Source organism: Epinephelus moara, chromosome 15 (assembly GCF_006386435.1).
Source record: "Epinephelus moara isolate mb chromosome 15, YSFRI_EMoa_1.0, whole genome shotgun sequence".
Classification (NCBI taxonomy): domain Eukaryota; kingdom Metazoa; phylum Chordata; class Actinopteri; order Perciformes; family Serranidae; genus Epinephelus; species Epinephelus moara.
In genome coordinates, this window is record NC_065520.1 from 12,994,703 (window position 1) to 13,018,177 (window position 23,475).

At 42.3% G+C, this 23,475-nt stretch overlaps 1 protein-coding gene across 3 annotated transcripts in view; it reads left to right on the forward strand.

Annotated features, from left to right (window-relative positions):
* Nucleotides 1-23,475, forward strand: part of LOC126402013 (interleukin-1 receptor accessory protein-like 1) — a 387,060-nt gene that overhangs the window by 254,744 nt on the left and 108,841 nt on the right. For all 3 annotated transcript variants that reach the window (XM_050063650.1, XM_050063648.1, XM_050063651.1), the window contains one exon: nt 4,030-4,104. In XM_050063650.1, coding sequence (XP_049919607.1) covers nt 4,030-4,104 — 75 coding nt within the window. The remainder of the gene's footprint in view (nt 1-4,029; nt 4,105-23,475) is intronic.

Sequence of the window (23,475 nt, forward strand, 5' to 3'; positions counted from 1 at the left end):
TTGTTTTTACCTAGACATTGCTGAGTTTCCTGCCTTGATAGTGCCACAAAAAGCAGTTGTTTTTTACAAAGATATTGCTGAGTTTCCTGCCTTGATAGTGCCACAAAAATTGGTTGTGTTTTTTACCTAGACATCACTGTGTTTCCTGCTGGGATAGTGCCATGACAAGTGGTTGATTTTATCCAGACATCCCTGCATTTCCAGCCAGTATGGTGCCACGGAAAATGGTTGTTGTTTTTTTGGCAAGACATCGCTGCATTTCCAGCAGCTCTTTAAGCCAAAACATAATCTTTTCCTAACCATAACCAAGTGATGTTTGTGCCTAAACCTAACCACATGTTAACCACAGCATTGTTAAAACATAACCTTTCAACGCATCTGCTACGTCGTAACATATAAATGTAACGTAGGTGGTTTGCAAAAACTTACAATGCCAACTTTTTTCTGGCGAGTGGGTTGCCAGGCATGATTAAAAAAATAATCAAAATACAGCCATCTTTTTAGTTTAAATTGCAAAGTGAGGTTACCACAGTGATCAGTATGTCATTCCCTTTTAAGTAAGATTCAATAGATTAATCCTGTTTGCTCGGATGAAATTCTAGAGTTGGTAGTTGTGACATTCAAAGGACAGAGGGGAAGGCCTCAGTTTCAAGGAGGTAAAATGGCATCAGTAGTGTGTGCTCCCTCTGGTCTTAATGGAAAGTCCCATTTGTGCTGATCCACACCACTGCACTGGAGATCCTGATAACTATCATGCCTGGAGAGCCTTTAGATAGGACACACAAACACTCCTGATAATACTGTAGAGGTGTGGTATCAGAAAATACTGTATCATGAACTCTATAGCAGAATGCATCAGAGAGTAAATGGTCTCTATTATCAGTATGTTGTGTGCAGTTGTGTTGTATCAATAGCACATGACTACATTTCTGGCATTGTCGCCGGGAGCAAAATTAAAGCTTTCAGGTTATTTTCAAACTGTGTATTCTCCGTTTTCCTGTTTGTATAACTTCATCGCTATCATGCTCTCCTTCGTACCTCCAGGTGCTACTGGAGGCATTTTCTTGGAGCGCTTCACTATAATACATAACACTTGGTCAATGAAATCTCCAACAGTTAAAGAACATGAAGACAGTAATGCAGATGCACATATCTTTGGATCTTAGTTGTATTTGGGTCATTATCATAATTATTCTATTTTCTGGGTTCTTGTTTTATCATCAATGCAAACAGAACTTTCAGACTCACTTTAACAGTATCAGCAACGAGCAGTGGCTCCATGTTTGATGTTTGTATCCCCAGCTGAGCTCTCTTTTCATGTTACTATAAATACATGCAGCCACATCCCTGCCCGTGCACCATTTTCTCTCCTCAAATTCAGCATCATCTTGTGTAAGACAAACCATCAGAGTGGAAAAACTCGTTTTTTTTTCTTTTCACGTCATAATAAAACAGAATAATCTAAGCACATTTCATCAAGAAAACGGTAATTAAGGTAATGAGATTTCTTTACACAGCACTGAAACACGGCAGGCACAGGGAAAGGCATAATTTGCCATGGTTCTTTTTTTTAATTTGTAATTAATGAGCTCACATAGGCATGTTTCTTCCCCTGCTTTGAGCCCACTCCTCTTAACAAACTGCATGATCCTTTGTTTAAGATCACATTGTGGTTTTATCTGTCAGTTGATTGGACATCAGAAGGATGGAAGGGTTCTTTTATTCGCACGAGTTGTATCTTTGGCTGAAAACATTATAGAACACCTTTAAAATAAGCAGTACAGCCAGACAAATTCAAGGGCTGGTACCAACAGAGGAATACCAAAGGCAAAATATCCACATGCTGTAAGATTCCACCAATAGCGTTTGACATTTTGAGTTGATTTGCTCATCAGACATGTCTGCAGACTTCCATCATTTATTGCGACGTTTCTGTAAGATGACACTTTTAAAAAGGGTTTGTTTTTCCACACAGCTACAAGTCTAGCCGTCATCTGCTGATTACATAGTGTCTCAAAGTAAATCAAGCCAATCAAGTCATTTTCGCTTCTTTATGTCAAATAGAGGCTTGAAAAATGCCTGATATGGCCTACATTAAAGGGACAGATTGGATCTTTGTGGAGTTGTATGAGATACTTACCATTCGTCAGTGCCTTAGCTATAGTAAATGTCAGTCAGCACACCCCCAGTTTGGAGAAGTGGCAGGAGTACTACCACAGAAGCTCAGCAGTGTACTGTTGACTGTTGATTGGCCCCCAAGTGGATGCCATATTGAGAATATTTTCATTGCTTTACCTCACCATCAGACAGCCCTTTCCTTTGGCACTACGATTTCTCAAACCTAGAACTTCCGTATTCCTACCATAGACTATTTAAATAATGGACATAGCCAATGTCATGTCACTCACTGGATTGTGGACTACCATTTTGAAGCCTTGAGTTTGGCATTTCGGCCATCACCATCTTGGTTTTTGGAGCCAAAAGTGCCCATATATGGACAAGAGGTTGGAGCTGTGGAGGAGCGAGAGGTGGATCTGACTCATAGACTGTGGAACTCACTCCCTGTATAGTTGTCCTGAATGGAAAAAATAGCTATAGAGGCCCAAGCTGTTTCTGTGTCGGTACTTCTGTCTGCTTCTCCAAACCGAGAGACGCACTGACCGCCACCTTCTGAATGTAATACACTGACTGTGGATATGACCCTCATATAACCCCACTTCAAAAGATCTGAAGTATCCCTTTAGGTTTACCAGGCAAAGCAAATTTAGGTCAAAATATTTCAAAAGAAATAGTTGATATTTAATATTACTTAATTGGCCTTGTCTTGCCTTCAGAATCTATCTGGGTGCTGGAAAAGTGAATTTTCAAGGGTCTCGTAGTTGCGTCATGAAACTCTCAGCGGCTGTGTATTGCACAATCATGGAGGTCAAGGGGAGCTTTGAATACTCACGAAGAATACATAAATGGAAGACTTGGAAAAAACTTGTTGGGCCGATAAGCAGCCAGAAGCTAACACTCTCCACTGTGGTGAGTTATATCACCAGAGAAGTATGAAGGAACTGGTTCACTGTGAACTTTGAAAACCTTCCTCTCCCTGAAACTCAGCTTGTGTTTTTTTTACCCCAGGTTCAGCACAGCGATCGCTGCTCCAGTCAAACCACAAGTCATTTGTACTGAAACAAGCCTCATCCCTCCGAGTATTTCCGAGCGTGCACAGATAGAAACCTCTCTGACGCCACTTTGAAGACTAGAACCAATTAGGGAATCGTTATAATGAGGAGCCTCTAAGTGCACGTCTTTTGTTACTCAGCAGCTGTCTAATTGGAGTTGGTGTGTTTTCGAAGGGAGTTGGGACGAAGGCTGCTCTAATGTAACTGTGATACACTTTTAGATCAGCAACCCGCTCATGGCTGACATTTTGACAGTATATACCACATTGCTCGTGCAGGAGGCTATGTTTTAAATTTTCTCATTAATAATTATTCCTGTCGTTCCTACAGATACTGTACGCATTAATGTCATTTCTAGAAACTCATATTTTCCAGCCATATTAGCTGTACACAGCTGAAAATACTGCTTCCCTGCAGCGGCTCCTAACCTTCCCATGCACACTGCAGCTGTGAAGGATTTTTACCTTAGGGTATACTGTAGATTCTGAAATGGTTGACTAGTTACACAGCTGCTGTATATACAGTACAGTTTGTATTGCAGTCCATGTCAAAGCCATAACATCACTTACACACTCATTTTTACCAGGAACGAATAGCATTAGTATTGAGGCAGCTGCTTCTTTGAAAGCATGTGCATTGATGTTTAAAGCTTTGAATGGGTAATTCTGAGTCATCGTAATTCATCCATTTTTCTCCCTCCGTCCACTCTTTAAATATTATATTTCAATGTATTTGTTCCCATTTTAATGGAGCCTTTATTGTGGTCTTTAATGAATAAATCATACTCCCACTGTCCATGGGGAAGAATGATGTGGAATTTAATGTGCTCTCCCTTTTCTCTCTGTTTGTCTTTTCACAGCTCCCCTGACAGACAAGCCGCCAAAAATCCTTTCCCCTTCGGAGAGCCAAATGAGCGTCATAGAGATGGCAATAGGTAAGGAGACACGTTTCATTCCCCACACTGATAGCTTATTTTCTGTCCAGCGATGGAACGTGCGGTGTCACGCTTGTGGCGCGTGCCTGCTTGTCACAATGGCATGGCATCAAATTTCTAGATTAGTCAATGAAAGCCAGTTCCCTCAAAGTAGGTCCTGTTCTACTTAGCTTTGGCTTTGTTTGAGCATTGTGTCAACTTCTTCCTTACAGGCCTCTATTCCTGTTTTTTCCCCTTGATTTTATTGATATTCAGTATTTTATCATACTTTACCCAGACTCCCTGTTTTCTGATCGGCTCCCATTTGAATTTGTTGTCTGTGCTGTTAATGCAAACTCAAGATATCCTCCAGGTCTGTTGTACTGATAGAATTATCAAGACAACAGCATACTGTAGTCATGGCGTAAACACCACTCTGTTGCTTCTAGTTTCTCTTTTTGAAAGAAATACTGTTTTCAAGCACTATGTATTCGAAAATGCTTTCACTTTGAGGTCTTTTCTGTCACTTTTAAGTAGGACGGTTAATAAATAATCGTCAGTAATGTAGATATCATGACTATGTAGGTAAAGACTGTTTCGACCCCAAGAAAGGCTCAAGACAAAGAGGTCTAACATAATCACAAGAGTCAGGATAAAGCAAACACTTAATATCATTAGAAAATAAACAAGTAGGGTGACTATCAAACCAAATTCCTCAAACAAAACTTAAAACAAAATACTGGTGGGCTGGTCAGAGAGAACGAAAAGAAGGTCAACACCCAGACCAACCTCCAAATGGTCATAGGATCTGTGCTCTTCCTTCTAACCTCCACCAAACTACTAAACCTAACAGAAGAAACGACAACACTTAGGATATTACAATATCCAAAATCTAAGATTATATCTAGTCCCATCACAATTAAGAGTGTAATCACAAGATTCATTGGGCAACAGTACGCTATTTGCTGATATCACAAAATCCACCATGATACAATATTGATCAGATTTAATTCAATCCTGCAGTCAATATGAGACGATATCACTAAATATCCTCATTGTCTTTCTCTTGGCTGCTTACCATTGTTTGCCTGGCACTAGTCTGCTTGCACTGTGTGAGTGTTTAGGAAGGAGGTGTGCTTGGACAGAAATGGTCACACAGACATGCCATGGGAATTTCAAAATAAAGGGGTATCTTACAATATGCTGGAGACAATGCAGGAAGACTGGTGGGATTGTCCCAAAATTGGATAAACACTGGAGAGACATTCAGGTGCAGATCAGGCAAAGTATTGGGGTAGACCTAATATACCTCTAGAGCCAGTATTCTTCATACTGGGAGACACTCCAGAGGACGTAGACACAAAAACAATACATTTGCTTGGCGTGTTGCTGTTGATTTAAAAGAAGATGATTGTAGTGTTATGGAGATATGTAAAGCCACCAACCATCCAAAAATGTAGGGATAGATTGAAAGCCAAACTTCAACTAAGGACTGATGTTTTTACCATTAAGTGGACACGGGTAATACTACAATTGCCAGGACAGATTAAGGAAATAACTTCTCCATAACTCGGATAAGATTTCCGCTGACCCTCCTTTCTTTACCCTCTAGAAATCCTTAACTGGCATAAAAGTGTCTGGTTAAACTTTTGGGTGACTGCAGATCGGTGTAGTTAGAACGAGGGCACTTGGGGGCCTCTGTCTGTGATACCTTTGTGAACAGAATCTGACCAAGATCGGTCAATGTGAAGCTCAGCGTTTGTTTGCTCATTGCTATATGATTACATACTGTATAGTTGAATTTGAAAATAAAAAGTTAAGTGCAAACAAAATGACGATATACATCAATCATTGGTGCTGTATCATAGGCAACTGGACTTGCTTGCGTTTCTTGAAGACGTTTCGCCTCTCATCCAAGTAGCTTCTTCACTTCCAGAATCAAGAAGCTTCTTGGATGAGAGGCGAAACGTCTTCAAGAAACGCAAGCAAGTCCAGTTGCCTACGACATAGCACTGATGATTACCATGACCTGGATGACTGAGAATCTTCACCGACACGATATGCATCAATAGTTTCACTTTTGTATCAACGATATTTGACTGTTTATTAGTGAATCAAGGTATTGAGGATCATTACAGTCCTAACTACAGTATCAATATGATGTCGATATATTACCCACCCCTTCTGTTCAGCTGCTGTACTCAGTACTTTCTGTACTTATGTTTCATATGAAAGACTTCCAGCAGGTTCAGTCGAGTGATTCCTTCTGTCCTAGCAGGTCTTTTAGGTGACACATCTGCAGTTAGGCTTCCAAAGCTGAACGAAAGCACAGCAGAGTAAAAGCAATCGAGAAATCCGGTTGTAAAGGGAGACTCAGCCAATTGGTTATTGCGACTCTGTCGTTAAACCAATGAAATTATTGCTGTGGATATTTAGATAATGCTGAAGTTACCCTATGAGCCATTATTACACCCCCCTGGTGTTTTTATGTGCTCATGACAGCCTCACCTGCTGCTTTTATTTGATACTTGCACATTATTTGAATACCAGCTCTTATGATGTGATTTATGGGATTACCTTTTACCATGTGATACTCCAAGTAGTTGATACAAAGCCACTGACACTAGTTGCTTGCATTGGAATGCCATTGATCGTGCATTGATATCCAATACTTTCCTATAATTTGTGTTATGGATCCACACAGATCTGACTTTAAGTAACCAAAGTGTTAAATACAAGCTTTTCAATTAGGTCTGTTCTCTTACTGTGCCCTTTTGTGAATGGACCTTGAGTTTTCATCTCGGTAGAAGAGAAACAGGATGAGTCATTCAACACATTTTGTATGAAAAAGAAAGTAATTCAGTGGGTGAGAGCTATGTCCGCTGCTTTTTCTCCTCCTACCCTATGGAGGGCCTCTTCATTGTAATTACACTGATCACATCTATCTTGGTTATCTTGTGCTACATGGATGCTGCTTGTGTTTGTTCAGCTGTAATGAGTCCGTAATGAATCGAAGTGGTACTTCTGAGAAACCGTACGTAATCTTCCTTCGCATTACCTTCAAATTTATGATGTTGGCACTACTTCAAATGATTGCCTCCAATTCCGCCTCATGTGGCTGCCTCAGAACGGTACTCTTTCGTTTGCCTTACCAGCTTTTGATGCACAGGGGCTCATGGGAAAATTCCCGCTTTGTGCCTTATTGGGCGAGAGCTCAGCTGTTGGTGGAAGGGAAAATGGGTCATGATGGAGGCTTCCTTTGAAGTCAATTTGTCATGGGCGATGAACACAACTGGCTCGCAGAGGTAAAAGGTGGCAATCAGAAAATAGGCGCAAATCATCGTAGCTTTAAATTGATGATGGATAAAAGCCTCTCTGGCTTTTTTCATCTGATTAAGTGTTTGATAGTGGATGATGGTGATTTTCAAAATCCATTACCTGATAGCTGAGGCAATAATGTTCTGAAGAAAAGAAATGTGCTGCTTTCCTTGTTTATGGTTGATTTAGATGATTGCGTAACTGTATCTTTTACTGTATTTTCATTCTACGTCAGCGTTTTTCAGTTTTTCTTTGTACTCTTAGACCTTTATACCCTAGATTGGATTTTCCTGTTGATTTCCAGCAGAAGAGGATTAGTAGAAACTGTTTTTTTTTTTTTTTATGTTGTATGCTCCTCCTTCACCTCTGCACCCATTGATATTCTACCCGGAGTCAGCACCTCTGTGTACATAATATATGAACACCTATTTGATTCTCTGCCTGTACAAGTCCCAGTCACTTCCTCTCAGTGTTGGGCTAGCGTGCTCTTGTCATCCACACAGAGCCCAGTCGAAAGCAGCGCATCCTTTTCAGGGGTTGTGGCAGTTTGGGCTGAATTTTAATATTCATTCTTCCATGAAATATAGAAGCATAAATGGCTTCGGCTGACAGTTAATTAGGCAGGTGAGAGGGAGAAAGCGAGAGGAGTGGGGAAAGGCGAACATGGAGAGACACTTTTCAGGCTCTTGTTATGGAACTCAAGGGATGAACAGAGGGATCTGTAAATGGGGGGGCCCCAATTAATCAGCACACGCCGTCCGTGGCCCACTCCTTATTTTGTCTCCTAATGGATGTGGCTCCTCGCTTATAATTGATTCAATTTAAAATGCTTGGTTAAAACATGTTGTATAAATGCTCTTGTGGGCATGTATTTCCACTGCTTTCTCTGTGGGACAGATCAGTTACAGTTTGGCTCTGTAATTCAGTCTGACAGTTCAATGCGTACTGCTTTCACTCTGTCTTGTGCAGATGTAGAATAATTGTCTCCAGTCAAGCCAAGCAGACTAACTGCGGTGCAAGTCTGCTTCTAGTCGAGTGCTAATGTGTACGATTTTTAAACACTTTGACAACTGGGTGATTTATTTCCTTAATGCATGAACATGTTTGTGCCACCTCTGTGTGCTTGAACACAACCCAACCAGGAATTCAACCTCCAGACACAAACCTGCTTCTATAGCCTTTATACTGCTGCCAGGTTTGATTTGTTATAATGCAGTTTTCCATGCAGGGCTGACATGCCACTCGCGGCCTCACTCCTACCTATCCTGACATTTTATTTCGGGTTCGATTGAATTTACGGCCATTGTTGCAGTCTGTTTGTGATGTTCATTCTGGGAATATCCAGCAAGTTCCCCCTGTGATCTTGATTGGCTGTTAAAACTTCAAGCCCTTTCAACGGCCTCCTTCCTCAAGAAATCACACTTCATCCCCTGACACTTGACATTACGACACCGCAGCAAGTTCTCTGAAATTGCGGCAGAGAGAAAACAAGGTGATGGTGTCTCAGCCTCTTTGCCAGATTCCTCCAAAATGCACTTTTAAGATCTCACATGAATGCTTTAACGAGTCATCCACCGTTTTGTCATCCTGTTATGCATCATCAGTCTGTAATATTCAGTGCATCCCAAGAGTTGTTTTGTGTTAGAGTAATTGAATTGATTTTTCATGGTGTATTCACTTTCCCCAAAACTGCCTTTGTTCTGTTTTTCTTGTCCTCTTGTGCCTCAGTTAGAAATTTGCTTTGTTTCTCGAAATGCCTTTTGGGGCCCTTTAGGGTTGTTGTTTTCAGTCAAAGCTGGGCAGCAGCTCAGCAACTAATTGTGAACACAGGAAAAGGTCAAAGGTCATTGATACACCCCTATTTAAAGAAAAATGCAGCCTTCTACTCCATTTAGGCTGCTGTCCAGGGCCACGTTTTTCCCTCTATGACTAGTTGAAGTGTTAACCAAGAATGAAAAACAGTCGACAATGATGCCTCTGCTCTTTGATTGACATTAAAACTCTCAACAAGCATAGGTCGTTTGTTCCTGCCCTCTAATATCATCCACAGGAGTGTTTCTGAAATTAGCGCCCCAACCAGTGGCAAGAGATCAGCACAAAAATGATATATATGACTGTTTAACAGTAGGTAAGTAGGTAGTAGGAGGCAGGGGAACGTGATTTTTCACACATTATAAGTCTCATGTGCTGTTGTAAAATGTGAGCATGAATGGTTGTCTGTCTCTAAAGCCCTGTTTCCATCGAGCGGTATGGTCCAGTTCAGTTCAGTACACTTTTTTTTACGTTTCCAATGTGAAAAGTTGTGGATGGTACCAATGAAACCATCCATACCATTACCATTTTTGGTCCCCCTTCTGTTGAGGTACATCGCACACAGGTCTGGTACTAAGAGGTGGCGCTGTGAACGCTGCGGTCCGTTGATTGGTCAGTAGAGGAGGGTCACTCCGCTCAGGGCTGAGTTGTGGCTTATGTAACTACTGTTCATACCATGGAGAGTTTTATTAGTAGACTCGGATGTTTTGTTGCCTCTCGCAGCAGCTGTAGACTGAGAAAAAATAACTTCATTCACCGGGCCGTCTGCCGGCAACTTTTATGGTGGAACATTAACTTGTAATGTTACTCAATGCATGAGATTACGACGTGAATCCATCAGCACACCTTAAATATTCCATATGATAACTTCGACCATTGCCGAATTTTTAATATGACATACACTTTTAATAATGAGTTGATCTTCAAGCGTTTACATATATTAATTTCAGCCGGGTTATGTGAACTGCATTTATTCTAATCCTTTCTCGGTGTATAAAAGAAAGTGTCGCGTAGCGTCCGGCTACGGCAACACTAAACCCCTGAGCTTCCCTCAGAAGGATTAAATGCACAAACCCACTATTTTTAAATATCCAATGGAGAGAGACTCGTAATGCAGCCTGTTTAATTTTGTTCTGAAATTTTCAGCGTGCAGCCTCATTCCATGGACGATAAACAAGGTGCAGACTTCCATCGGTGTCACCGATAATGAGGAAATACAGTGAGTGCTGAGCACTAGGGTCTAGGTACCATGTCTGAAGGGTACTTTTGTTTCCAAAGGTACCATACCGAAAGTGTTTGGTGGAAACGAGGCTTATGTGTCCGCCCCGTGACACTCTGGCGATCTTGCCCATTGTTAGCACGTGGTTAGGTGTAGGCAGTAGAACTACCTGGTTAGGTCTAGGAAAAGATCATGGTTTGGGTATCTTTGTTACTTATGTGACGTATGTTCAGTAAGTGAACTTGGATATATGAAATACAATAACTCAAGATTGACTTTTGGATTCACACGGGATACAAACGGCGGTCTCCTGGGTCAAAGTCCTGTGTTTGTCGCTGCCTAACAATAAACCTCATAATCGGTTGTAAAGCCCAGCAAATCACTGCAGCCAGGTTATGAAGTCCTGTGGAAAGCCTTCCCAAAACAGCAGGGGCATGTATGGCAGCATATTAATGCTTATGGTGGTGTCCATATACTTCTGGCCATGTAGTTTACCATCAGTCTGCTTTGGGATTATGAGAACAGCAGAAGGGGTAATATTACAAATAAATTAGTAATGATTTAAAGTCATTTCAGTCTTAGTAGGAGATTCAACATAATAATTTCAAACAGCTACCGACTAATACAAAAGACATTCTTTTAATTACATAGTTTGAGAATCTGCATCACGTCCTCTCACAGAGGCTCATTGTGGGAATCCCTTTGTTCTACACAGCCTCTCTATAACAATCTGACAATCTGCACTGCTCTCAGAGGTTGAGCTTCCTCATTTGTTGGTTGGTGAACAATAACAGTGTAAACTGGAAATTGGTCTTCAGTCACTCATCAGACGGAGTTACATTGTTTAATGATACAGTGTGAACACAGGATACCTCCGCACAAAGCCATCATTATCCTGAATTGACTTGGAGTCGGCGGCCACATTAAATTAGAAGTTGCAGTCCTTTGGAAATGATGAGGTTAGCACATCAATGCGCTGTCATCCTGGTGCAGGTCAGGTTGCTTTAACACTCCCATTTCCTCTCAGCTGATATTGAAACCTTCACATTAACACTCTACGAGTCCAGATCCTTCCACAAGTTTCAGTTTTTACAACTCCTGCAGCACCTTTAGGAAGAAATGATGAACTGAAGTTAGACAGCAGACAAAATGTCAACTTCCACCCCACTGTTACAGTGCAGTGAAACTCCAACAGATGGTCTTGAAATGTATAACCTTTACTTGACTTTATCAATCTATGAATGTTGATCATGCCATTAGCCCGGAGCAGGTTTCTTCTTGTGGCTGTATGGATTTGATCTTCTAATGGTGCAATGTTTGGGATCTCGCCACATCGATTCAGGCCCCATTTTCAATATTTAACGATTGATATTGACGTGTTGGGTGTCCTGCTGACAATCTGCTGTGGGATAACAGCACCGCATGCCACTGATGGGTAGACACGTGTGATACATCATGTTCACGGTAAATACCAGGAGTCCTGGAGAACGGATGTAAACGTCGAAGGGTCAGGAAGACCTGATGATCACATGAGGGTTTATTGACTTCTTTGTTCTTCAGGTATTGTCTTCACATGATGTCTGTCCACTTGGTAGCTCAACTCTTGACCTTTGTTTAAGTTTTTGTTCGGCAAGGCGAGGTTATTTATAAAGCGCATTTCAAACGGGCAATTTAAAGGCTTTACATCACGCATTAAATGTATGTGTTTGAGCAAGAGAGGTGTGAAAGCACCCTGGGGTTTCACTCAAGTATGTCTGTAGCTAAGGACAAGGATTAGAAATATTGGGCCTGCAATAAAGATAACTTTGAAATGAAAGCACAAAACATTTGAGGCTAAAACCCACTCAACTTGGCTTGGATGTGTGCGGAATTGTCACTTTTTGTAGATGAGGACGCTTGTGTTTGTTTTCACTTTAACCCTAAAGGCAGCCTGGAATCAGACGCGAGTGTTAAAACCGCTCGCCAGCCTTTATGGCACAGGTACAGACAGCACACGCTGATATTTTTCTCACTCACGTTCGGAATTAAACACATCTTCAAAGCATCGCTTGATACATTGCAGCAGCTCGGTGTTATATTCGGTATATGTCTTCTAGCTTGCACCCTGGTATGCTCGTGCTTCTGAGCTGGGAGTCTCTCATCAAACCACGAGACACATTTTAGTTTCACAAAGAAAGTCTCACAAAGCACGGCCTCAGTAACACCTATCGCCAATATCACCCACACTCACACTCTCACATACACACCAGCCATCCCTCTAAATGTCACGGGCTCGGCAGAGCGCTCCATCGATGCCAAAGGTTCAGAGGCCCTAGGATCAATATTACATCATTTCTCTCAATTAGGGCATATTTATTCCCCTCAAGTTATTGTACATCTGCGAGTGATCCTATCTGTATTCCTGGCAAGTCTCCAGATGAGTCGAGGCCCTGCAGGGAGGGGAAGACGGAGTGAGATAAAGATGAAGAGAGAGGAGGAAAGAGAATGAGGGAGAAATTAAGGTAGGGGGAGTTTGGGGCAAAGAGTCAGTGCACGGGAGAAAAAGTGAGCGAGATCATTTAAGATTCACAGAGGGGATGAAATATGGTGGTGTCTTACCTTGAGTTATTACAGATGAAAGTGGATACAAGACGGTGCACTGTCCCAAATGGTTAATATGCCCTGCAGCGTGGAGGCATAAATCGTGACTGTCATATTACGGGGGGAAGGGGTTGCTGGTGGTGATTGGAAGGGATTCTTGGCAAAGGAATGCTCCCATTAGTGTTTTACATAAGCACGGTAATGACGGGGACAGTCTGCGAGAGCGCTTCAGGAGACCCGATTGGCCTGCCGGACAGAGGGAGGCTAAGTTTACTCAACACTTAGAAGAAATTTTCCAGAGCGTGACCGCGGGCCTGATATCATGTTCACATTTTGGATCATGATTTACCTCAAAAGTCAAGCTGTCGTCCCACATTGACCGTTCCCCGCTCGGCTTCCTGTCAGCAGCTCCCACCTGCAGCCTTGTACCTGTCTCTGCAAACTAAAAGGAAAAATGGCTGAAGGCATTTGCTCTCCTTAGCAGAAAAAAGCATCAAGTACTGGCCAAGGCACTTGAGTATTAAGATATACTGCCTCCTGTCTGTGCCAGCCGTACTTCCCGTCTCTGGGCGAGCCTATTAATCATAAATTTGGCTTTGGCGTGGTGTTCACAGAGAGTCTGGTTTGTTGTTTTCTATTTTTATGTTTAAGTGTTCTTGCGTTGCACCTGCTTGTAGGGACTCGGGAAGGTCACACGACTTCTACCTCTTACCTCTGCCAGACTTGCATCTTTTAACAGATCGATAGATGATAAAGCTGTTTGAGGAGGGACACAAGAACAGGCTGTTCATGAAACATCCAAAGTGCATCTCAGATAATGTTGCTCATTAAGACAGAAACTTGATGAATGATAGGCAGTGGTTTTGTCTGTTTTGACTGTACACTAATCTGCCAGCTGATGTCTAGTGACACTGCAATTACTGACAGAGAATGCAAGGGTGTTTACATTGATTGTTGAACGTAGCCTGTGTGAATGTAGATGCTATTACATTTTAAAATGAGTGTGAAATTGCCTCTTTTGACCCACAGGATGGATGTGAAAGCACTGTGTATTCACTTAAAACGGAATTATTATTCTGTGAAAATGCACAAAAAGAGGAGGCTATTATGGGTTTGCAGGGGTTTGATGAGTCGCAAACGCACACACCTCCTGAATCTAAACATGTTGTGCAGCTTTGAGTGGCAGCAAGCTGATTTGTTGATCCAACTCCTATCAGGAGGTGGGTTCTGTTGTTGTTTTTTCCCAAAAAAATCTTTATCCAGAGAAAACCTTGATATTGGTATATACAGTCAGTATGGTGAAGGGTAGGCAGAGATTGTGATTATGGTTTAAAAAAAATCTACTAACTTTTTGATTTTTGGAAAGGACACAAGAAGGTCTGTTACTTTGGCGCAAGACCTGCATCCAATATGAATGTAATTCTTAGGGACACTAGGCAGCCCAGTTATTGTTGGAGCCGATAAAGCAGAGTCCAGCATGCTCTTGGTGATTTGCAGGAAAAAAAGACATCTAATATAATCAGATAAACATGGTTGAAAAGTTCGTGTTTTTTAGACCTCTAAACTTTGTTGCTATATCATTATTTAAAGGGGGAAATCCTTTACGTACAGTGGCGCCCCAAAGGGGGAACCAGAGAGGCCATGGCCATCCAAGTACAAGTGCAGCCCCTATCAACAAATTAGAGGCTGACGTCACTTTCTTTAAGAGGCTGTGGAAGGCTGACTTTTTTAAGCTAGCGTGTAGGCGTGGCATTTTCTGAAACTAGACAACCCAAGGCATTAATCGGCACCAGCCATGTTGGCATAGCTTGTACGCAAGAGGGCTAAATAACGCTCCAAAGTAAGGCTAAATTCTGGCGAGGGAACAAATGGTATGGCTATTGTCAAAGGGGTCCCTTGAGCTCTTACCTTAAGATATCTGAATTAAAATGGGTTCTTTTGGGACCCATGAGTCACCCCTAAACTTGAGTAGACTTGGGGCCAATCCCAATTCTCTTCCCTTAACCTTACCCCTTGGTTTCAATTGCACTCGCCAGATAGATTTGGAGGCTGCCATCTTCCTGGAAAACTCGCCTGGCTGGATAGTTTCGCAATGCATCCTGGATCTTCCCCTCAGTTGAGATGGGTTCGTAAGTGTGCATTGCATGGCCCTAACCCTAACCCAAATTAAGTGGGGATTTTAAGGGCTGAAAAGCACTTCCCTAAAGTTTGGGACACCCTAGCCCTTCGCGGGAACGCGCAAAAAACAAATACTAGAGCCAAGTTTGAGGGGATCCCAGTAAATGTTGGGTAAACTCTCCACAATAACATAGTTTTCAACTAGCCTGAATACTTCAACAGCATTATAGACTTCCTAAAAATCCAGTGATAGCTTTTTGTTTTGGTGTGCCGCCTCAAGATTTCTAGTGGGCCCATGTGTCCATGTGCACCACTGTTTACATACACAACAGCATTACATTGGTTTAGAGGTGAGACACATCTGCAGTCATGGTGTGGCTCTTACCTTCCGCCTGCTTCTTTAGTTCACACTATACCTTACAGTTCAGCACAGTTTACGATTTAACAGCTGTGAACAGGCAATTCAGGCTGTCAGAGCTGCAGTAGCAGTGTGTGCAGGACCTTATGTTTCAGTACAACAACCCCTTCAGGCGCTTGCTCTATGATTGTTACTCTGGTGCTTTTGGGTTTGTTTCAGCACAACTTTAAAGCCACACATTTCTTTTTTTTTTGGGGGGGGGGGGGGGTTCATTGGATTTTGCTTTATTTGGCCTTTCTCTGACTCATGTCTCCAGCGCTTCCAAAGCGCATGTAGTAGCAGAGTGCAGTCTGTGCAGCTCCCATCCAGCTGTTGCTCTACCAGCAGCTGTTTACCTCAGATCTGAGCTCGAAGTTTAAATTGGAAACCCTCCTCCTCCACACTCACACTGACACATCTCCGTTTTCTTATGCTCCTTCCAGTACCGTTATGTAGCTTCTGTACTGTAGCAGCTATACACCCCATCTGATAGTTGACTTCATTCAAACACCGGTGTTTGGATTACCGACAGCAGGAACACTCACTCGGCAACTCGTTCAGCTTTGCACCTGAGAGCCACCTGCTTTAAAATTAAACGCACCTTTTAGTGTGGCAGTTAAGCACAGCGATTTTTACAGCCATTAGATTAGCCCTCAGTTTAACCTCAGCACAGCGGTGTCACCTTGCTCTTTTGTGAGCCACTATTCAAAAACTTCAGCTGCTAGCAGGCGGAGGGGACGTTAATTTGCTCTGGTGACTCGAAGATAATCTGTCCACTCTAATTTCTTCAGTTGTTTGATGCCTTTTTTTCTGTATGGCTTTGGCTGGATTTTGTTGAGCTTTTTTTTTGTACCCAGAATGCTAAGAGAAGCAGAGCAGCTTGCGGTTTTATTTTTCAAGAATTTATCAGCCTCTCCAGCAAAGTCCAGTTCCACAGCAAAACTCCACAGCCAAAATGCAAACCCTGCAAACTTTCCCCTCACTGTCGCTCCCTTGACAGCGCATGTGTGTTGCCTGGTTGAACTAATTGCCCTCGCTGTATTTCCAGCCAAACAGGTGGCCATATTGGTTTCCTTCTGGCTGCGTTTATGTGGCTGTGCGTCCAGGTTGGACAGAGATGACAGTGTCTCCTCTCCGCCCGGAGCGTGACCTTGGTTGGGCGATGCTCCCTCTGCACTGTCTTTGGTCTCACATTGGTCTTTTGGGCCAACTTCTGATTGTATGTGTTATTGTGTATGTGTGTGTGTGTGTGTTTGAGACAGACAGAGAGAGATAGAGCAGCCTCTGATGTCTCGCCAGAAAGCTAGAGGCTCCAGGATCACGGTCAGGAGGGGAGGGAGATGACAGTGGCAGCAAACTTTGGCAAGTGTCACATAAGAATATATGAAAGCACAGATCTGTGATGTCATGATACAGCTGCTGCACACACACCGGCCTTTGTCCACATGCAGGCAAAATGAAACGAAACACAAGCTAATGTTCAGCGTTCGCCACACATTCAAACTCACACACACAAAGGTCTTATGCAGCTTTTACCACCTCACACCGACACCTCGAGGGGTTTGTATGTGCTAAAGCAATCTGATGTGGTCAGATTTGTCTTTCTCCGCACAGATACAGTGTTGGCCGGCTCTGTGTAGGTCCATTGTATCCACAGTTGTGGTCCTCTGTTTGGTCCGTGGGCGGCCATGCTACAGGGAATAAGAATGTGTCAGATGAAATGTTGTGGATATTTGTCTCATAACTGCTATGAGTCAGGCAACACCTTGTTTCTATACCTTGGGTAAAGAAACAATATTTTTTCCTTAGCAGTGGGAGGGATTATGACATGCTCAGATGGGCCCTGACCTCTCTGCAGACCAGAATAGAATAAAATAGAACAGATAGAGTCGTCGTTCTCACACAGCTTCTTCTTATGTATTTTAATGACAGTTTTTGCATTGATTAATGTTGTAGTAATTATTGTATCCTTGTACCAATGTCAGGAATTAAATTTGCCTTTACTTATATTTCAACCTATTTACATTATCATTTTTTTAACTTACTAATTTATTCCAGTGTTTCCCCTAATTAGCGCTGCTGCTATATAAAAATCTCCCCATAAGCAATTACCTCACTATCCCTACTTGAAGTAGCCAGCAGTGGGGATGAGCAAGAAGTATAAATGAAACACCTCTATTTAAGGGTGTCCGGATCAACTGGACCTTGATCGTTGAAGGCCAATTAGAGCAGCCGATCAGTTGACACAAAAACAGGCGACAGAATTTCTTGACACATCCCTAAAATAGCTTCACTGACAAACTGTAGCTCACACTGAACATCACCATGACATTCATGGTTAACAGCTAATCTTTCGTCCAACCAAGTGCAGCCGCACTGTCTCTTTCTTCTCGCTTGCTCTGAACACTTCTGTAGAGGCTGCAATACTATCCACTCTTTGTGCCCACATGACCAACATGCCATCTTTATCTTTACCAGCTCTTTGTCACCTGCATTTCTCCAGGATTTGAGTCGTTTTGTCCCTGTGAGTGGAAACACAGGATTCATTAGGGGAGACTGGGGACCATTGTAACAAGTTTTGGTTTTGATATCATTACTCAAAAACCTTTTGTTTTTTTACACAGGCAACTTTTATCTGTTTTTTACTTATTAACAGTCATCAACTAGCCTGGAAATCCAGACTCAAATCTAGAAGGATTATGAGTCTGGCCCTCACCAATACACTCTTCCTACCCAAGGGGCGGCACTAACTGAGACATTTCAAATGCCGCCGCACGTAATTGGATAGCACGATAGCCAATCAGAGCAAAAAACAAGGTGACGTATTCATTGCAGTTAGTCCCATTTGTTTGCCGACCAGTGGGGCTAACTGATACATTATGATTTTGCTGTATCCCGTCTGCAAAACAGCAAAAACGTCCTTCCTGGAAGCGAAGGCTTCTAGGGCAGTCTTCTGTTCCTCTCTCAAGGAAAAAGATAAGTATAGTTGGCTTAGCATTTCTTCCAAAGCTAAATTGAATGGACGCGGTCCTTCGGCAGCTGTCATCTTGGCTGTTTACTTTTCGACTCCTACGGCGCAGCTGTCGTCATCATGTTACGCCCACCCAGAGCCCGCCTCTGTCAGATAGACTGATCTGATTGGTCCGATAGGCGATTCAGCGGGCTCTGCTCGTCGGGGCCAGATCCCCATGCAGTGCAAATTAGAATTTGCTAGGGGCGGGGCATCTGGATTTCCAGGTTAGTCATCATCTGTTTTTACAAGCAATGTTAGAGTCACAATACTGACTGAAACACTAGATGTCAAATGTTACATCTGCCCACACGTACAGGAGCAGTTGTAATAGCATGGGGTACATACAGTATTAAATGGAAATTGGAATCGACCACTGTGCATAAATATGTGCCTAAAGCCCTTCTTGTGTCAGCGAACACGCTAAATATCTGGCAACTATCCATTGGCGCAAATAACAGAACAGGGTTTTTCAACTAACCAGTCAATAGGTTACATCCCTTAGTGTATATGGTCCATTTTTTCCAGTATTATATATATTGGTCATATCACCATCTAGTGAATGTCGTTAATAATTGCAATCTGGTCGTCCTTTGAAAGGGGGCTCGCCTGTAGCCATCTCCATGTGATGCTTTCTTGCTTGCGGCCAAAAGTACTCGTCCTGGGTCATGAGATTGTCCGGGGGTTTGCCCAAGTACAGTATGACAAAAGAACAGTCAACTTCTACTCCAAAGACGTTCCTCATTTCTTTGGCAATCAATCAGCCTCCAGCATTCATACCACCCCTGGAACCCCAACGTTCTACACTCTTTTTGAGATGTTGTTTTGAAATACTGTTAAAAAAATGAGACATGTTTTCTAAGAAAGATTCCTTCATTAATTTTATTACATTCATTATTCATATTTTCCTGCCATTGGCCTCTTTGATCCATGCTTGCAAATAGCAACACAGAGGTGGTATCTGTTTACAGATTAGTAGGACTGATTGCTTTTTGAAGGAGTTTCACACAGGTGCATTAGAGCATCGTAATTATGCGAGCAACTTCTGTCAGCTGTGAATAGATGTTTCCCTTTTGTTTAACATGGTTAATCCAATAGACTTTTGGGTCTTTCTGTGAGATCTGTGTTAATTGTTTTGAAACAGGGCGTGAAATATGTGTGAAACCAATGAAAAAGTGTCAATAAATTTGCAAGAGAGGACTTATGTTGTGCTAAGAAGGTGATGATGAAGATCAAGTGGATCCCAGTTTCATTAATTGTGTCTGAGCAATACTCAAATGTAGAGAGTTGTTTTTGTGTAGATGAACAATTACCAGTAGAACCAATAGAAATTTGTTCGTAGGAATATGCTTATCGTCCCCTGAGGGCTAACATTTCAGTACTCATAGAATATGTAATTTAGTGCCTCTTTTTGTTTGTTTGTTTTCAGATATATTACATTATGTTGCAAGTTGCATTGTGGGAGAAAAGAGTCCATCAACACCACACTTTCATTTTTCCATTTTGAATTCAGTCAGTACATACAGTAGTGTGCCGTTGGGATATAGCTCATGAGGAGGCAGTTTCTCCCCGAGCATTTTGGGTGAGAGTCACGAGATGTACTTGCCAATATGAAATTCAAAATGGTTACTTCACAGTTCAACATATCGCTTTTGGAAGGGACCAAAATGTTCCCAACAATGAAACCAAAGTGCCCAGAAAATCTTGTATTGTAAAAAGATTTCATTTTTCTCCCTGGTTCCTAGTGAGAGAAACCACAGCCGCCGTGCCAGCTGTCTTGGCAGCACTCAGGTTTAATCTCTGAGACTCAGGCTAACTGTAACATGGAAGCCTCCCTCCCTTCTTTAGCAAACACACACCAGACTATTCACTCTCCCTGCCAACCACGGGCCAGATAGGAGATATCGAGCATCCTTCCATGCAGTGACGCAGTACTGATATTGATTTCAATTATGACAGCAACATACTTAAGACAAAGTGTGGATTCCTGGTCCATTAGTTGCTGCAGCTGGCAGACAGGCATCAATAACAGATTTTTTAAATTGTCTTTATTTTTTCTTCCCCTTTTTTCAAAGTAATCATCCCCAGCAGGACTGGATTGGGCATTTTTCCCATTTAAAGTTTATTATGGATTTTCCACATACAAGAAGGACATTATGACAGTACAAGGACATGGCTAGAAGCAAAGACAAGACAAACCCATGGAAGGTTACGATGCTAAATTACTTTATGCATGCATTTCTATTTGACACACAATGTGACTATAGGAACATGCACATGATCTTACAATTACATACATTACAAAGAGAGGAGGAAATGACATTCTGAGTCCAGGACCTTATTGTGTCCCATAAGCCGTTCTCTCACCTATCCAGATGTGACAGGGGTGAAGCAGCTTCTCCCATGCTTTGAAGCTTCACAAAGTCCTCCAGCCTTGTATTGAAATTAAAACAACTGCCCTTTCTGATGTTCCAGTTCATGAGAATTATGCATGCATTTTGTTGCAAGGCATGCAAATGCTACAATTATTTGAGCAGATGTACAATTAATGTCATTAGGCTGGATGCCCAGTAAGCGTGTAGCGGCACATAAAGCTACATCCATGATCTCTGAAAAGTGAATCTCTAGCCCCATTCACATATGCACTGCAGACCTAAATTTATCTAGCCATTACCGGAGAAGCTTTATGTGAGAACACAAATGTCCAAATCAGTTGGTTGTTGCCATAGTACAAAGTCCGTTTAATGTCCGGTTGAGCCCATGTGTAAATAGAACAGGGGGTTTTCCAGCAAGGAAGTGGGCGTGTTGATGACATTTTAATCATGAAGCGCGAAACTGGAAGAAAACAGACATCCAAGGGCAAAGAAGATGGCAACAAAAACGTCTAACTAGAAAGACGATGAGATTTGGCAGTTTATGTCAGTAAAGGTGGCAGCTGAAATTGTCAGACAAATGAAAGAAATGGGAAGCAACTCTGATGTTTATGACCTTATTACGAATAGCCTATGTGACCATTCGCATTATGTCCTGCCTCCTGCACATTCCCCCCCAGGTGCCACCCCTCGCCGAAACAGAACAGTAGTTGAGAACACTTCTGACACAGACAGTTTCCTGTTGTGTGCCACAATTGTGAAAGAGAAACTCCAGACAATGTCCAGACCTGATTCTCTGATATGAGAAAACAGCTTCTGACTACGTCCCAGAGGGCCGAACAGCTGGACAGAACCATAGAAAGTGCACAGCGGTGCCCACCTCCCCAGAAACCCTACCAGCATAAGCCTGAGCGTGTTTGATCTCTTTTTAAGGCTAGAGGAGATGATGTATGCTCTGTGCAGTATTTTAAGTGAGTTCCCCGAAATCTTACACATTACAGTGATGCCAAGTTCCTCCAAATTCTGTCCAACTCAAGTGGGGTGAGTGAGATACCCAGGTCTTGCCTCCATCTATCCGTTCGGTGTCTGAATATTGCTATTGGTGTCGGAAAGAAGAAGCTGTTCCCTCCTCATCTGGTTTTTATCCAGATGTTCGTGGCAACCTATGGAGGTACCTTTTGAGGTTATTTTTGTGATGATAGCTTTTACTTGCAAATAAGAATTTCTGCCAATTAAATACTGTAATAGCATTGTCCTTCAAAATTTGATCTGTCTGATGTATGTTAGGACCGTACGAAAGTGTGTTGCACAAGGGGCAAGGGGATGAGAGCAAATTTTTCCATGGTGGACGTCAGCTTACGAGTTGTATCAATAGATTAGTCAGCCTTTGGCCGTTTTCTAATCTTTATTTCATGCAGTGTCTTCAGATCTGTAGCATGTCCCAGATAGCTCTACTATAAAATGTTAAATTGTACAAAAGACAGTCTTGGAGGATTTATTTTCCTTAGGACACAGGGAAGAAGACACTGCATGAAATGATGTGACTGTCTAAGCTCCTACAAGGCAGTACAGTTTAGTGTAGGCAAATAAAGGGACTTGGTTAAGGTTAAGCAAAGGGTCGTTCTCATGGTGACAGACACATGGTTTCACGAGGTCTGTCCAAGTATCTGCTCCCCCTCTCTGGGCAAAAGCTGCCAGTTTCCAGTCTTGATTGGCTGCTTGACCAAAGATCAGTTAACATTTGGTGCACTCTGTCTGGCCCACTTTGGTGATTTGGTTTAGTTTTTTATGACTGCGAAAAGATTTACTTCCTTGCACACAGCAACATAAAAACAGACAGGAGGACAGTCACACAAACAAACAGGAAGAGCTCAGTCTGTCTCCACCCGACGTCTTCATTAGCTTGTCTATCATTTTTACTGTCTCCTCTTTTTTTATCCTCTCCCCTCGCCTCTTCTCTGACGCTCATAATATTCAGACAATAATGATACAAGGCGAACAATTCCATATGCAGCCATTATCATCCAGATGCAATGCTGTCACTCACACTGATTTGCTCTGATTGCCTGAGAGGTTCCATGCCCTTGTTGTAAGTGCAGTGTATTATTCTTGATGTAAAACGTTTATGTATATATGAGTCACTACTTTAGGTAAAAAGAGTCTTCATCAGCCAGAACTGAGTAAATTAGCTTCATCTATTTGGATTAAGACTGTTGAGTATGGGCACTGTCAGGATTTCTACACACACACAAGTTGAAAGATCCAAATTTACACACTACAAACTCCCCCCTCCCCCAACCAGTGGTCAAAGAGCAAATACACAGAGAAAACTCACCAGAACAATGGCTCAATGTGCAGCCAAAGGTGTTTCTTTTCTTCACCACTTCTTCCCCTCACAGCCACTAAGAAAAGTAAACTTAATGATTCGCAGTGTGCATCTTCCTGACATCACATGCATATTTCCTTGGTAATGAAGTCCTTGCAACTTACAAAAATCCAAACAGTTTTTCTCCCGTTGCCACTCGGGGCCATCGAAGTGCAAAAGTGCTCGGTGCAGCCTTAACAA